The 16,949-nt window shown below is 41.8% G+C and overlaps 1 protein-coding gene across 3 annotated transcripts in view; it reads left to right on the forward strand.

The window, feature by feature from the left end:
• The window catches only part of ENDOU (endonuclease, poly(U) specific), a 468,374-nt gene that overhangs the window by 290,655 nt on the left and 160,770 nt on the right, over positions 1-16,949 (forward strand). For all 3 annotated transcript variants that reach the window (XM_069231037.1, XM_069231036.1, XM_069231035.1), the window contains 2 exons: positions 1,260-1,428; positions 2,891-3,090. In XM_069231037.1, coding sequence (XP_069087138.1) covers positions 1,260-1,428; positions 2,891-3,090 — 369 coding nt within the window. The remainder of the gene's footprint in view (positions 1-1,259; positions 1,429-2,890; positions 3,091-16,949) is intronic.

Raw genomic sequence — 16,949 nt, forward strand, 5'->3', positions numbered from 1 at the left:
GTTTGAATGTGCGTTCCAGTGAAGAAGCATGCATGAGCAATAAACTGCTCACGCCAGCCAAGTACTCAGAACTTTTGGACACCTTTCCCAATAGTTGACCTTCAGCTGGGGTGACAACGGCAGCTATGATAAAGAGTTGTGAACAGTGCTAGGGAAATCTACTCTCCCATGCATTGTGTTGGTAAGCAGTTTTTGTGGTATAAATAGGATTGTTGCATTTACATGATGTTATGAGGGAACCCCTCAAGGTATTTCAGGAGGCAAGAGAAAGTTTGAGGAATAAGGGCCGAGTTTTTGGGATTTGTCACCCATGGCACATAACCGACATTTCACCAGGTATCCATTACATTAGAAGTAAAGAAAAAAATAGGCGGTCAGAAGAGCTGTAGGTTCAGATACATTGGGACCATAAGCTCTGAATCTTTTGGACAATCTATTCCATGCCATGGAGATATATGGCAGAGATTCCAGAGAGAAAGCACCATGGGTTCTTCCGAGGTGGGGACATATTGACAGGGGCTTTGCGGTGAGACCATCTGGCACGGAATGCATTAGCCCACTGACATAGGCTTGGCTTTAAAAGTGAGGGTTTAGATAATGTAGTAAATGGCACATTTGAATTGTTAGGGCATTCAGGCAAGGGAGCAATGATATTGATGGTTTTAGGTCTGGAAATGTCATGAAAATCTGCATTATTCCAAACAAAGTAAACAGCAGACACATAGCGGGATTCATCATCAGTTTGATGGTATCATCATTAGGTTGGAGGAGAGGTCGCCGGAAGATCAGAAAAAGTATTACAACTAGGTCTTGAGATTTAAGTCCAGAGAATCAGGACAGCTAGGTCTGTGTGGCCCTAAGAGGTAAAACCATGGGGGACATGAGGAGGTGGGGATATGGTTCTAAGCCTAGGCACTATGAGGTTTTAAGTGGTGTGACTGTGTGGCCTAGAAACGTAAGACCATGATATCACATGAGCTGGGAATGAGTGGTTTGAAGCAGTAGGATTATGAGGTCTTGAATGATGGAGTCATAATGTTGAGGGGTGGACATGGACACCCTGGGGATGGGGAGCCAAGAAGGCACTGCTATTGAATTTTTGCTAGCACTATTGAAGGTTTAGGTTATCTTTCCATACTAACCATCTTTGAATATTCAGTACTGTAGGACAGTGGGGCTAGTATAATTGTTTTAATCAGTCTTTCTCGCAACTTAAATAGTATTCACTGTCCATTACAAAGATGCCTTCTCTATTTCAGCTGCTACAGATGGCTCAGTAAAAGGTGACATCAGCCAGAAAGAGATTGAGGCAGTGTCTGAGAGTCTGTACAAAGCAGATGTGAACAGAGCACAGGAGGGAGACGTGTTTCTGAACAAGCAGCACTTTGCCTCCAAATCAGAAGGAAAAGAAGACCAATCAGACCAGCCGTAAGACTTATGTGATCATGTATTATACATATGATGGAAAAGGGATTTATCAATCAGAAGAAAGGAGATGGCTCAATGTTTCAGCATCTAAACTGTAGAGAGACATCTGATTTGCCCACAAACTTGTCCAGCTGATCCTTTGTGGGTGTTGCTGACGTTTCAACCAATAGACCATTGATGGGCATAGGCAAAAGGCTGTGGGTGGAGCTTTGCAACACTTGCAAACTTTTAATGTCTCATGTTTACAAACACTCACAAAAATGTACCTTTCACTAAGTTATCCTCTATAAAAGTGGTGAATATGGAACTGGTATTCTCAGGTGTTTTGTGGTCTGTTAGCATTGGCTGATCACAAATAACTGCATTTTGGGCTGTTAGGTCCACATCATCCATTCCCAGAATTAAATGGGATTAAATGTGGGACACTTGTGTTCCACTGAAAAATAAGGAATTGACAATTCAATTGGTAAATCCACATCTGATTCAATGGTAATTCCTTATTTTCCCTCGGAGTTTAATTTGCGTTCTCCAATGGTTTTGTGGTTTCATGAGCTCAATTTTATTAGCAATAGGTTTACCAGTCCATTTGAAATTGGCCATTGTATGGTGGCTTCTCAGGCAAATTTCTCGTTTTACTTTTAGATTTTCCTATCACATATTGTTCATTTAACAAGATCGACCATTGTTGCACTGAGCCATATTTCATTGCCTTCGCCTGCAGAAATATTGGCAGTTTGGAGGAATCTGAATTCTAAGAAACTTGGGGGTAGATTTAAGAGTTCCTAGTGCCACCCGAGTGTCACTTTTCTTGGCGCTCTGGTGGCGTTAACTACTGCTCCAGATTTACAAGGAGGTGTATTGCCACTTTTTGTGCCATTATGCCTCCTTGCAAATATGGGCCCCCACCAACACAGTTTTCTGTATCAGAGGGGCGTGCAATGGGCATTCCACCGCAACACCCAATGCTTTTAACGCTGCCCCAGATTTACGAGTAATGATAAATCTGTGGCAGTGCCAAAAAATAATGCCACCTCAGGGGTGGCATTAACATGGCAAAATGAGGAGGAATGCTCCCTTCCTGCACATAAACAATCATTCCAAAATGGCATTTTGATACTTCTAAGTGTGCTGCATTTTGCAACACACATAGAAGTGCCAAATCGCCATTATAGATTATGTGCAGGAAGGGACACCTTCCTGCACATAAACAATCTATTCCCTTAAAGCAGACACCCTTGCACTATGGTGCTGGTATGCCTGCATTGGCACAGGCAGCTTAAAACAGCAGAGAGGGAAACACAGGGATGCACCATATTCCTGTAAATACGGCGCATCTGTCCGTTTCAAAAGTGGCACAGTGGGGTGCTGCTATTTTTGGTGCAGCACTGAGCTGCACCACTTTGACATAAATCAGGGCCTTGGACTTCTTCCATTTGATCCTGTCCCAATTCTTCTGTTACAGGCTGTATTCATATGTGAAGGAGGAAATCTTCTCCAAACCTACATATGCTGCATTCATCCGCTTGCTGGATAACTATGACCGACAAACTGGGAAAGCTGAGGATGTAGACAAGGGGGAGATCAAAGAGCAGGACATCTTCCTGCAGGAGATAATGAAGACCGACGTCATGCAGAAGCTATACACCTTCCTCCACAAAAAGGGTAAGCGCACTTAGAAAGCTGCACGCTTTCTCAACCACCGAAGTGTTAGTAAAAACAGTAATTTGAAATGCTACATTTGGCTGATAAAGAGCTTTCATATTAACCTACTATTCTTTTCATCCTTAAGTTTCCTATTGTTCAGTACGTTGATTCATATTCTTTCTGTCTTTCTGTTTTTGGGGGATTTTACTAACAATGTTACCTCACCTCAAGATGTAAATGTATACGAATATTATTACATTTGAAGGATATGCTTCTCAAGTCAAGCCAAATCAAGTATTTCTTTATGCACCACGTTTCTGTAGCATAAAAAGATGAAAGCATGAAAGCACAGCAATCTATACATAATAAATATAATTCATCAACATCTAATATACATCTTGAAGGAAAGCAAAAATTTACCGTATAACACATTTTCTTAATTTTAGTGCTTGTCAAATAAAAGAGGCAACCGTGCAGCAAATCAAAGGGCAGTGTAGTTGTTGTAAGAATAGTAGGGCTGGTCTGCATTGCAAACAATTAAAAGCAATACAAATTGGGAATACAAACTTCCTTCTGGGTGCTTGGTAAAAAGAACAAAAAACATGATGTGCAATGTCAACTGAATAGAGCTCCCATCACAGGAGCAGGGGAACAGACCCCGTATAGTGCAACATTTAGAAGGGAACCCAACCAGCAGGGGTAAGAGATTGAATCGGAACCTGGTGAGAACAAAAAGCTGCTATCTGTTTACGATAAGGAAAGATACTGTTGAAGGCCGTCATGTGTGTGAGCTAAATTGTAAGAACGCACCGTGGGTTTTTGATTGTCAGAGGTAACTCTGCGCCACGTGGCCTTGTCATAAAAAAGTTGTTTTAGTTTCCCTTTATCTACCATGTGACAAGACTCGGAAGTGGCAAAGAGACATGGGTGACCAATTTTCTCACCTGTTTTCACATAAGCATGCCACAGATTGTTTTGGGTGAGGTGAAGGCAATCCTTTATAATTACCTCATTAAGAACTGTCACCTCCCTTACCCAGATGGAGTGCCACAATAGAAGGGGAGATAATGTAATTCTATTTTCTATATAGGGAATATGCAATTTAGAGTGGCAGATGGCGGCATTAGTGCAACTACGTGGAACTACCAGTATATTCTTCATCAATATTTTTTTCTACTTGCTGTAGGGTATCAACATTGATCATACCCCAGATGCCCACGCCATAAGTTGCAATGGTGACACATTTAGGCCCATATTTATACTTTATTAGCGCCGGTTTTTGACGCAAAGACAGCGCAAACTTTAAAAATACAATTGTATTTTGCAAGTTTGCGCCGCCTTTGTGTCAAAAAATGACGCAAATGCGGCGCTAAAAAAGTATAAATAAGGGCCTTGGTGGTGTAAATCACAGAACTCTCTTTCAATGATTTGGACCCCAGCTTTTTCAAGAACCTTGCAAACCATTAGTAGATTTCTCAAAAAAGGTTATCCTATTTGATAGCATTGGTTTCCACTTACATTTATCATCAAATAGGACTCTTCGGTAAGAAAAGGAAGTGACCGCCAAGACTTTAGTATTGCTAATAAAATGGACTTTTTGGCTGGTTTTGCCCCACAGATCATTGTAAATGTTTTACTCTCATTTATCTTCAAGCCTAAGTATCTCATAAAAATAATAAAATCATCAGTTAAAAGTTGTAGCCCTCTCCCCGTCCCAGCTACAAAGGCTGCATCCTCTGCATACAATAAAATGGGAAGCAAATGTATCCCACTATAGGGGACATCCTTTGCACTCGTCTTCAAAAACTTATCAACCCTGTTGATGTACAGGGAGTGCAGAATTATTAGGCAAATGAGTATTTTGACCACATCATACTCTTTATGCATGTTGTCTTACTCCAAGCTGTATAGGCTCGAAAGCCTACTACCAATTAAGCATATTAGGTGATGTGCATCTCTGTAATGAGAAGGGGTGTGGTCTAATGACATCAACACCCTATATCAGGTGTGCATAATTATTAGGCAACTTCCTTTCCTTTGGCAAAATGGGTCAAAAGAAAGACTTGACAGGCTCAGAAAAGTCAAAAATAGTGAGATATCTTGCAGAGGGATGCAGCACTCTTAAAATTGCAAAGCTTCTGAAGCGTGATCATCGAACAATCAAGCGTTTCATTCAAAATAGTCAACAGGGTCGCAAGAAGCGTGTGGAAAAACCAAGGCGCAAAATAACTGCCCATGAACTGAGAAAAGTCAAGCGTGCAGCTGCCACGATGCCACTTGCCACCAGTTTGGCCATATTTCAGAGCTGCAACATCACTGGAGTGCCCAAAAGCACAAGGTGTGCAATACTCAGAGACATGGCCAAGGTAAGAAAGGCTGAAAGACGACCACCACTGAACAAGACACACAAGCTGAAACGTCAAGACTGGGCCAAGAAATATCTCAAGACTGATATTTCTAAGGTTTTATGGACTGATGAAATGAGAGTGAGTCTTGATGGGCCAGATGGATGGGCCCGTGGCTGGATTGGTAAAGGGCAGAGAGCTCCAGTCCGACTCAGACGCCAGCAAGGTGGAGGTGGAGTACTGGTTTGGGCTGGTATCATCAAAGATGAGCTTGTGGGGCCTTTTCGGGTTGAGGATGGAGTCAAGCTCAACTCCCAGTCCTACTGCCAGTTCCTGGAAGACACCTTCTTCAAGCAGTGGTACAGGAAGAAGTCTGCATCCTTCAAGAAAAACATGATTTTCATGCAGGACAATGCTCCATCACACGCGTCCAAGTACTCCACAGCGTGGCTGGCAAGAAAGGGTATAAAAGAAGGAAATCTAATGACATGGCCTCCTTGTTCACCTGATCTGAACCCCATTGAGAACCTGTGGTCCATCATCAAATGTGAGATTTACAAGGAGGGAAAACAGTACACCTCTCTGAACAGTGTCTGGGAGGCTGTGGTTGCTGCTGCACGCAATGTTGATGGTGAACAGATCAAAACACTGACAGAATCCATGGATGGCAGGCTTTTGAGTGTCCTTGCAAAGAAAGGTGGCTATATTGGTCACTGATTTGTTTTTGTTTTGTTTTTGAATGTCAGAAATGTATATTTGTGAATGTTGAGATGTTATATTGGTTTCACTGGTAATAATGAATAATTGAAATGGGTATATATATTTTTTTGTTAAGTTGCCTAATAATTATGCACAGTAATAGTCACCTGCACACACAGATATCCCCCTAACATAGCTAAAACTAAAAACAAACTAAAAACTACTTCCAAAAATATTCAGCTTTGATATTAATGAGTTTTTTGGGTTCATTGAGAACATGGTTGTTGTTCAATAATAAAATTAATCCTCAAAAATACAACTTGCCTAATAATTCTGCACTCCCTGTATAAAGAGAATAGAAACGGGGCAAAAACACATCCTTGACGCACTCCCTTCTTAATCAAAAAAGTATTGGTACATTCCCAGTCCTTCCCAAAAAGAACACCAGTGGAGACCTCATTGTAAATCTGCCTTATGAAGGATATTATACCCTGATCTATTCCCAGGTCACTATTGATGGGCCATAATTTAGAATGTACAACGCAGTCAAAGGCTGCTGTGAGGTCCATTAAGGACAAATATAAAGACCCTTTTTACTACTGTATACTTGCCAATAACTAGACTAAGGTTCAGGCATTGGTCAACAGTACCCAGACACTTCTTGAAGCCATATTGGGTGTCAGTTAAGATATCGTATTCGGCTGCGCAATTCTCCAGCCTGTGTAACAAAATACATTCCATGTGATTAGCTGTTGCGTCCACAAGGGATTTGGGCCTATAATTCTTAGGCTGGCATCTCCTTTTAAAAAAATGGGAAATATGACAGATGCATTCCATGTGACTGGAAGGCCAACCTTGGCTACAGCATTAAACACATAAGTTAGCAAGGGGGCTCACAAATCTAATTTACGCACAAAAATAGTAAGGGGAACCCCGTCTGGGCCTGGTGCCTTACCCGTCTTACTTTCAGTAAGTGCCCCACAGACCTCAGCATACTCAAACACCAGCAGTGCGCTGGTGACATCCAAAGTCTCCATTGGAAAGTTAGCTATTTGGCCCACTGGGAGGTCATGAGTAGAATAAATATTACTAAAATAGTCATCCCACAGGTGTGCCGGAATGGGGGCATATGCAGAAGGGCCTGTTGAGTCACTAAAATAGAGGGCATTAACCCAGTGCAGGTTTAAAGCTGACTTTAGGGGGTGTTTAAGTTAGGCTAAATAACCTCACCTTTAGAGTTAGGGCTGCGTGGTCACTACGGCAGGTGAAATTAGTAACACAATCACGGATAAAGTTACTCAGAGTTTCTGAGACTAATATGTATTCACTGAATTAGGTATAGGTGTTGCTCAAGAAGTTGGGAAGAGGGTTCGAAGATTTGGGTCCCAGATCAATAGTCATAATAACGTTAGGCTTAAGCAAAAACTAATTCAATGCATTTGCATACAAATCATGTATGAAAAGTGTCCAGTCCTCTTCTTTAGTGTTGACAAAACCACGTACTTGCATGGGGGACAGCTTACAGTGTCGGAACTTAAAATACTGCAAAAGGTTTGGGGGGGTTCCTCGAAAACTCTTTGATGGAGTCCTCCAAATTATCTTCCAAGTTCTTCTTGCCATCAAAGCAATTGTTGTACAAGTTAACTAAAAGTAAATCCTACTCCCCCTGCATGGCAAACACAAGCAAATGAAAGAACTAAGCATTGTTAATAATCTTACTGTATAGGTTGCCGGTCTGCCCCTTAGCTCTACCTGAGTGGGAAGACAGAGCTGGTGCACAGAACACAGAATAACCGATATGCTTCTCATTTTCAAAGATGTGAACTACTCCTGGAGGTTTTTACGTTGGTTTCCATTCTAGAAAAGTAGACAGAAGTTAAAAATATTTTATAAAACCCAAGTGAAAACATGATGACAGCATATTATTAAACTAAGTGAGTTATAGTTACCTTAGGTCACGAGTTATAGTTACTCTGGATAACTGTCCCTGGTGAATTTCAGTGATTTTGTTTGTTTTAAATAGAATGTTTTAACTGACCTTTTCACTTAACTATAGCATCCCTTTAACCTTTGTGTTTTTTCGGTGAAATACTACGGTATTTTTAAATATAAAATAACATATTACAATTCCTAACTTTAACGTCACTTTAACCTTTGGGTTTTTCAGTAAATTTCTAAGCTTTTTAATATAAAGTGAGTTATTATAACAATTACTAACTGTAACATATTTTTAAAATTTGTGTTTTCAGTTAATTTCTAAGTTTTCTTTTTTTTTACGTAAAGTGAGATGTCTATTGGTTGTGGGTGGTATGGGGTTGGGCACTCATGGCTGACTATGTTATGTAATAATATAAAGGGTGTACTTTTAATTTAGTCAGACCTACTGACTTTGCTAAAGGGTCTTTACACCAAAATATAAAAATCGGTCTTGGGACGTGGAATCTGGCCATATGCAAGATAGACAGCTTCCAAATGAGCTCCAGGTCCATCTGCCTTTGCAAGGCTATAATGGAGAGATCAGTTGGTCTTCCTGGGGCACTTTTGTCTATTATGAGGAGTTACACCAAAGGGGAATATCCATCTGCTGCGGGGAGTACTTTCCCTCTAGCATTTTGGCAGATAAGAGAACTCTTCAGTGCCATGAGACAGCTGATCCACACTTCGGGCCAGACCAGATCAGGCATACAGTGCTGGACTCCCCTGGCTCCCTGAGGCTTTTACCACTTCCTGGACTACAGAGAGCCCAATTGAGGAGCTGGTGTTACACCTCCTGGAGGAGCAGTGAGCTACCTCGCTTCTTTGCATATTCCATGAGGGTAGACGTGACCTACTGGGTGAGAGGGATTTGACAAGACTGGCACTGCACTCATAGCTGCCTGAGTAGGCAGTGGGGACACCCCTTTGTTCTCTTCCGGGGTCACTGATCTTGTGGAACCCTCTGTATATCATCAACTTGAAGCACCCATCTTGGAATAGGACACTGCAGCTAGATGACGTCAGCGGGCCCACTGGGGCGCCCCTCAGTGCAATACTAGTATCCTTTGCTATAGGAATGTTCTCACTTGACTCTCACTGATGACTTTTTGTTTTTTTTATCCTGATTTGATACACAACAGGCCATTTCAATGCAACGGCTTCCTGCCAACTCCACCATCATCTTATCATCTAGTACTATGGTCTAATTGATTCCATGACTTGGATAACTTACTTGATACATCAAACCTTTTCAACTCATGGCTCACAGCAGAATATCACATCCACTCTTATTCTCAGCAGCGGTCACTGGCGGGCCCACCGGGACCAATTGGACAGACTACCATAATGGAAGCAGTAACATTTGAGTCATGCTTGAACAGAAAGGCATCAAATCTTCCACAGCAACTGTAGAATCCACCACATCAGTAACTATAGGAGCCTAAAGCTATTTCCCAATGAATTGTTGAGCTTTACATCGCAGCTAATACTGTTGGAAAAATGTCTCGATGATTTGGAGGAAAGATCTGGAATCTTAAGAGGAAGGTGACCGACCTTAAGGACAGAAGCTTGAGAAATAACGTACACATTTTTGGCTAAGTGTGCATATATTTCCCGTCACCTAACAGACCTTCTAGCTACCATGACTGGTCTCACATTTAGAGGCATATTTACAACCCCTAGAGCCACTTTAGTGCTGCCATAAGGTCATTTTTTATGCTAAGATGGCTTTTCTGCCACACCATATTTACAAAATGGCGCAGTGATTGCATTGCACCACATTGAAACACCTTGTGCCACATTATGCCTGTGCCAGGCATAAGGTATGCAAGGGGGATGTTATGGTGTTGGGAGGCCCGAAAAAACAGCGCAGTGAAATTTACAACATTTCACTATGCCATTTTGTCCATAATTTTTAATGCCTGCTCAGAGCAGGGGTTAAAATGATGCACCCATTATATTCAATGGGCCTCCCTGTGCTTTGCTGCACTAGCATCAACATTTTTGACACTAGTGTAGCAAAGCACCACAATAGTGGCAAAAGGTTTGACACCACTGTGCTAATGACGTATTGTAAATACGGCGCAAATATGGTGTCATTGGGTGTCGGTAAAGGGGTGCAGAAAAAGTGGTGCATCATCTATGATGCACCACTTTCTTGTCAATATGCCCCTTAGTCATCCATTGGAAATCCAGAGAGTACACTACCTATGGTTGAAGTCACTTCTCTTAGAGCATCAGACCTTATTAAGTAAACTTACAAGGGAGACGTGAATAGGCTGATGGACCTTTTGACTGCGCTTCGAGTTTTTCCCACCATATAACCCCGTACCAATACAAATCAATAATAAATAACAATCAATGTCATCAATAATCAATAGGAGTCAGTAAATCCCACACACCCTGACCTTGCAGTCATGAATAACCACACCTTTATGTAAAGTTAGAATGTTTATTTCCCTATATTAACAATGCTAATGTCACTTAACTTTGTCTCAAAATCAAATGATACACATACAAAAACAACACTGGCTGACCAAAGCGGCGAAAGAATTGCAATCTAATCAAAGCTTGAGCTTCTAAACATTCTAAGGTTACAGTACAAATTAATAAGACGAATAGCTGCGCAAATGAAATAGCGCACATTTAAATTCAGCAAAGAAAAGACATCAACTGTTATTACATGTAGCAAACTTCCTCAGTGAGAACCCTAACTATCATCAGATTAGAATAGCATGTTTAGGCTTCATGCAAACCAATTTAGTATACACAAATTTGGAGAACATCTAACTATGGCTGTGTCAAAATAGCGGTTGGTACCTAGAAACAGAGGCAAATAGACTTATGAATCGGTAACATTGTCAGTATACCTGTCCTCAATATGGTTCAGCAAGTTGTGACAACAATCTTTGTCAATAGGACGTCAGTTCGGTCAGCAAGACATCAGGATCCAGCATTAAAGTTCAGAAAAAGCAAAGTCTCTTTGTAGTACAGAAAAGAATAATCAGAAAGTGGACCCTCTCCTTTCTGTGCAGTCTGACCAAGTTAGATTTCCCAAAACTACTTCCCATGTCCTTATTGGTCGAATAATCCCATATTTACATTTAGTCCAATGAAACTAAAACTCCAAATCTACTCATTCCACTACTACATGGTTCACATGTTGATGATTGGCTTCTCTTCTACTATTCCCATTGTTCGGCTTGTCAGCTATCAATATTGTTGCAACTCATACTCCAGTCAATGCATCCATTGTCTTCTCCTGGGGAGGTCAGTCTTAGACACATTACATTAAACATTGTTTCTCTAGCTAGTACAGCATCTTCTTGCAAGCAGTTTCTCATGAGATCTAACTTCAGCTATGAGCACATGTTCAGTACCGTGGAAAATCACAATTTAATTCTCTAAGCAGACATTTTATAAAAAGCCTAAGAAAACGCAGCTTGACATGTGGCCGTGCAACTAGGCCCAAGACCTTGCTGAGTTAGGGCCTACGATTAATAAAGCTAATTCGTAACACATAACCCTTCATATGACATATTACTACATTAATAAACATAAGCTCACAATTTCATATTATTAAGCCATTAATAAGTACACTTCGTGAATATTGGCGGCACTCACGTGGGCGCATCATCAAATGCGTGCATTTTTTTCTTTAAGTTAGTACATTTTCTATGCAAATCCGAGATTTAGAATGCATGAATAGTCATTCATAAAATTTATTAATAAACTCAGCGTTAAGACTTCCTCCCTCTAATCCACTCTTATTGCCATTGCTTGCCTACTTCAAAACCAACAGGTGCTGCTGATCTGTAAAGCATATAAACACGGTCCATATTGACACAAGAACTCTGTAATATCTTCCGGTGGAGACTACTTGCACGACACAAATCTCAGAAGGAAAAAGTTCTTGGTGCTTCAGCCTCTCCTCAGGAAAGTGAATGACCATTACAGTCTTTTGGAACCAGTCATCATGGTTGTGACACTTGATGGCAGAACTGGGGAATTTCAAGATCTGGAGGAGTTAGAATGCTTCCTTTTGGTTTTAATAGTTGCAGACTTGGAAACATCTGGTCCCCAGTCGAATGTAGATGGTACATATCCATCTAACCCCTTTCCGATGTCTTCTTATACTTCTGATGCCCCTCAATCTAAATCACCACATCGTCGAGGTTCATAGAAGGAGAAGCGGTAGACCAAGAGATAACAAAACCTATGGCTAAGTCCAGTTCCCACTTTAAACCAGGACTTCTTTGTTCTCCGCGTTACTTCTCACTGATAACAATGCATTACTCTTCGTTTTCTGATATCCTCCTATTCCAATCCCCGAGAAACCACAGTACTCGAATATCTGCCACAGGTGGACCCGACGGGATTACACCCGCCTGGTTCAAACTGTAATTGGTGCTTGTTCACAGATCAGACATAATGTCTGTCTTGTTTTTTTGAACCACTGCCTTCCTCCTCAAGAGCAACTCACATTCAGCAATGGGGCAGCTCTACATTGCCATGGCCATCACTGTCCGGAATGGCAAAATCTGCTGTCTAAAGACTGCATGCTCTTCTCGCATACTAGAAATCTGACATTGCTTACTACAGGAGATGCATCTAACATGGATAAACTTCAGCGAGACTGGGTCAGTAAGGTTATTTACTCAGCAGACCTCTACGCTCCAGACCCAATGGTGCCCTATCACAATTCCGTCCTTCTTATGAGAAACAAGTTGTGGCTATCCTGCTTCATAAGCACCTAGGAACAAAAAATACTGAAGACAAGGCCAGAAACATAGGAAATAATTGTCTTAATGAAATTTCACATACACAAACAATGTATGATTGTGGGGTAGGTGTACGCCGTGAATTCTAACAGTGGAGCTTTTTTTCTCTTGGCTTAAAAGACTCTGCCGAAATTTGGGCAAACGCTGCTACTGATTAGAGGTGACTGGAATAATGATAGACCTTGTCCTTGACCTGTTGAGCAGGCTAGCCACAGTAACAACCGGGATCGGAACATGTTTAAAGACTTGGGCCCAAATTTAAGAAGGGCCTCGCGCCAACTATCACCATATTAGCATAATTGTTTTTACGCTAATGTGGTAATAGTGTGACAAAAACGCTGTGCCATGTTTAAAAGCATTGCACCGCTTTGTAAACCGTTGCACAACTAATGCCTATGCTAGGCATAATGTATGCATGTAGTCGTTCCCCCATTAGGGGGCCCACACAAATGGCCCATTTTTAGTGGCATTTTTAACGCCGGCACAGAGCAGGCATTAAAAGGAGGCACACCAATATCTTTAATGGGCTTCTCTGTACTTTGCAGGATTAGCGCCCAAATTTATGGTGCTAATCCTGCAAAGTACAACAATAGCGTAAAAAATGATGACGCTATTGTCCCTAACCTGCGCCACGGTGCACCGTATGTTAAATATGGCGCACATATGGTGGCGTTAGGAAAGGAAATGTGCCACAAGAAATGTGGCGCTTCATGACATGAAGTGCCACTTTTCTTAAATATGGGTCTTAGGGACATATTTACAAGGAATAGGCACATCAGCTCCGATGTGCCAGTTTCCTTGCATCACCCTGCACCTCCCTAACGTCACCACGGAAGCGCTGTATCTACAATACAGCACACCATGGCACACATTAGGACAATACAGTCAGCATTTTTTAAGCTATTGTGGCACTTTGCGGGACTAGCACCAAAAAGTTTGATTCTAGTCCAGAAAAGCACAGGGAGGCCCATAGGCTAATGCATTAGCATCACTTTAACGCCTTCCCTGTGCAGGCGTTAAAAAATTATACTAGAATGGCCCAGTGAAATCTTGTAGATTTCACTACCCTATTCTTTTGGGCCTCCCTGCGGGGTAACACCCCCCACCCTTTGCATACATTACCTGGCGCATGTATAATCTTGGGCAAGGGGTTACAAAATGGTGCTATGCTTGCATTGCGCCACTTTGTAAATATGGCTCATTGTGTGGGACTGGTTAGCGCCACCTTAGCGTAAAAAAAAAATTATGCTAAGGCAGTTCTAGGGGCTTGTAAATATGCCCCTTAATGAATGATCATGGTGAGAGGGACACTTGGTGCTAATACCTTCCTACTAGCAGGGACTGTACCTACTTCTCCTGCTCACATGAAACTGAAACGTGGATAAACTTCCTCACCAACACCAAGCTTCTCCCAAGGTTTCCCATGTGTGACATTTGGCCAAAGGGCATTTCTGATCATTGCACCCATAACGCTTTTGCTAGCCCTTCATATACTGGTCTCAGAGTCTCAGACATGGAGAATGAATACGCTTCACCACAGACAACCAAGGGTAAAAGAGAGGCTATGCAATCAAGGGAGGGAATACGAGGATCATAATGAGAACACCAAAACTCTACGAGTGGAAGAAAAGACCTATATGTGTGACACCTTGATCAAGGAAGCCAGTGCCTGGCAGAAAATAGAGCAGGATCAGAAAACATCTCTAGAACAAGAAGTAATTGTCACTCAGAATCACTACAGAGTGACCCCAGCCACTGAAACTTTCACACTAAAGATCAAAAGGAAATATGACCTCAACAATTCATTCACGCAAGTCAAGGTGACGGTGTTGTACAGACTTGTACAGACTTACATGCCAAACACTATGAACATGGTGAAATATTGGGGAGAAACAATAACAAAGAGAAACAGCCTCCATCAGCAATACAAGACTCAAATAGCATTCGACTGACAAATTCCAAGTCTATAACATAAGAATGTAATTTCTATTATTTGTGCCTATACTCGTCTGAAGAACTGAATACCACTGACAATGAAGATACCTGCTCTTTATCTGTCTGCATTGGAGCATGAAATCACATGCGAAGAGGTGGCTGAGGCCAAAAAGAAAATGTGGTCTGGCAAAGCACCTGGGGTTGACAGCTTCCCTGTTGATTCGAATAAATCAATGGCACAGCTCACAACTCCCTTGCTCACATGAGTCTTTCAGGAAGCTCCAGAACAATGAAGGCTCACTTCAGTAAGGCCTCTTTTACGCTTATTCCAAAAGCGGGACAAGACCCCCTCCAATCTGTTTGTTACAGACCAATCTCTCTTTTGAATCAAAATCCAAGCAGAGGGTCTTACAAACAAAAACAAACAAGAAGGTGATTACCCCAGTTCATACACAAACCCCAAGTGGATTTCGTCCCGAGTAGAACTTCAAGAAACCACTTAATGCACATGTTCTGGCACATCAGTAACAATTTGACTGAAACATTGGTCCTCTTCCAAGATGCAGAAAAAGCTTCAGATCAAGATGGGTAGGAAAACTTTTCTGAAACCATGACCAAATGAGATGTGGCCCATGATTCTTGAGAAAGGTGCAAGTTCTGTACAGAACCCAGTTTGTACAAGTGAACTGTGGTGGCTTTCTCTCTTGCACATGTATTCTTGGCATGGGTACGAGACAAAGATGCTTTTTCGTGCCCCTACTGTTTCTCATTGTCCTAAAACCATTAATGATAGCCATTAGGAGCAATTCAAATATCGCCGGATTCATACACCTGCTGGTGAATTGAAACTTATGCTGTATGCTGATGATATCTTGTTACCCCTTCCTCCCTGGGCACATCTCTTGAAGCACTGATGTCCATGATCACAGCATTCTCCACCTTCTCTGGGTACTTCATTACCTTGACAAATAGCAAAGCTGTGCCTATGACGAGAGCGACCACTACGGGTACCCGGACTAGATTTGTTTTTAAATGGCTTTCCTGCAGAATGAAGTAACTGTTAATCTTGCCCAGCGGCATCATCAACAATGGTACAGGCCAATCTGACACCATTAAATGATAAAAAGCAACAAGAATTTCTGTAAATGCGACATCTTCAACTCTCATTATGGAACAAGATCCAGACTGTCAAGATTACTGTAGGCACCCAATTTCATTGCGTATTCAGTATGTCACTACTGACTGTTCCTCATTCCACCCTCCTCAAATTTGATAGGGAAATCAAAATGTACATATCGGTTGCGGTTAGGCCAACGATGGATATGACCAAATTGTACATGTACACGGCATCTGAAGGGCTGAGACTAAAACTGAGCATTACTACACAACCCACCAACTCTCCCAGATGGTGTATCACTTTCAGGACAATATGGACACACCCTTCTGGGTTAATTATAGAGTGGGGCCTAGAGAAAGTGGAGTTTGAGACTCAGGTCCTTTACAGGAGGCACAATTGATCCTACAACACAATACAACTGTCGCCAATTGCAACCTGGAGATCCATAAATCTAAGTTAGATCACAATGACTTCCTCCAGCTAGAGGCCCTTCTCTAGTTAAATGCAGAACTGAGAACAGATAATGCACTTTTCTGATGCCAGACTGGGTGATAAAGAGTATTCATACCGCCCAACATTTTGTTCTTAGTTGACAAAGTGAAATCCTGTCCTGTGCTATGTGACGAATTTAATCTAGAGACATCACAACTCTGGAGATACCAACTGAACAACCTACCCGATTCTTTGCTACTCCTATACACAACTACCTGGTGAAATGAGGGGTCATTCTGAAAACAAATTTCTTGCTCTATTGCTTGATAATTGAGGAGCTGTACTCTTAAAAGATTACACAGAAGAGGACTGGTCTATGATATGCATAACTAAAACTGGGCTACCTCAGACTGCTCCAACTCTGGCAGTAGACCCCAAACTTGGTTTAATAGGGAGGTACTGGCTCCATTTACAACCTGCTGGTGATGTGGGCAACTTGAAGGTGATATTGTCCACATATTGTGGTCATGCCCACATCTGACTCCATACTGGGACGCCATCTGGGCGTCCCTTCAGCACCTGGGCACATACACC

Source organism: Pleurodeles waltl, chromosome 4_2 (assembly GCF_031143425.1).
Source record: "Pleurodeles waltl isolate 20211129_DDA chromosome 4_2, aPleWal1.hap1.20221129, whole genome shotgun sequence".
Taxonomy (NCBI): Eukaryota; Metazoa; Chordata; class Amphibia; order Caudata; family Salamandridae; genus Pleurodeles; species Pleurodeles waltl.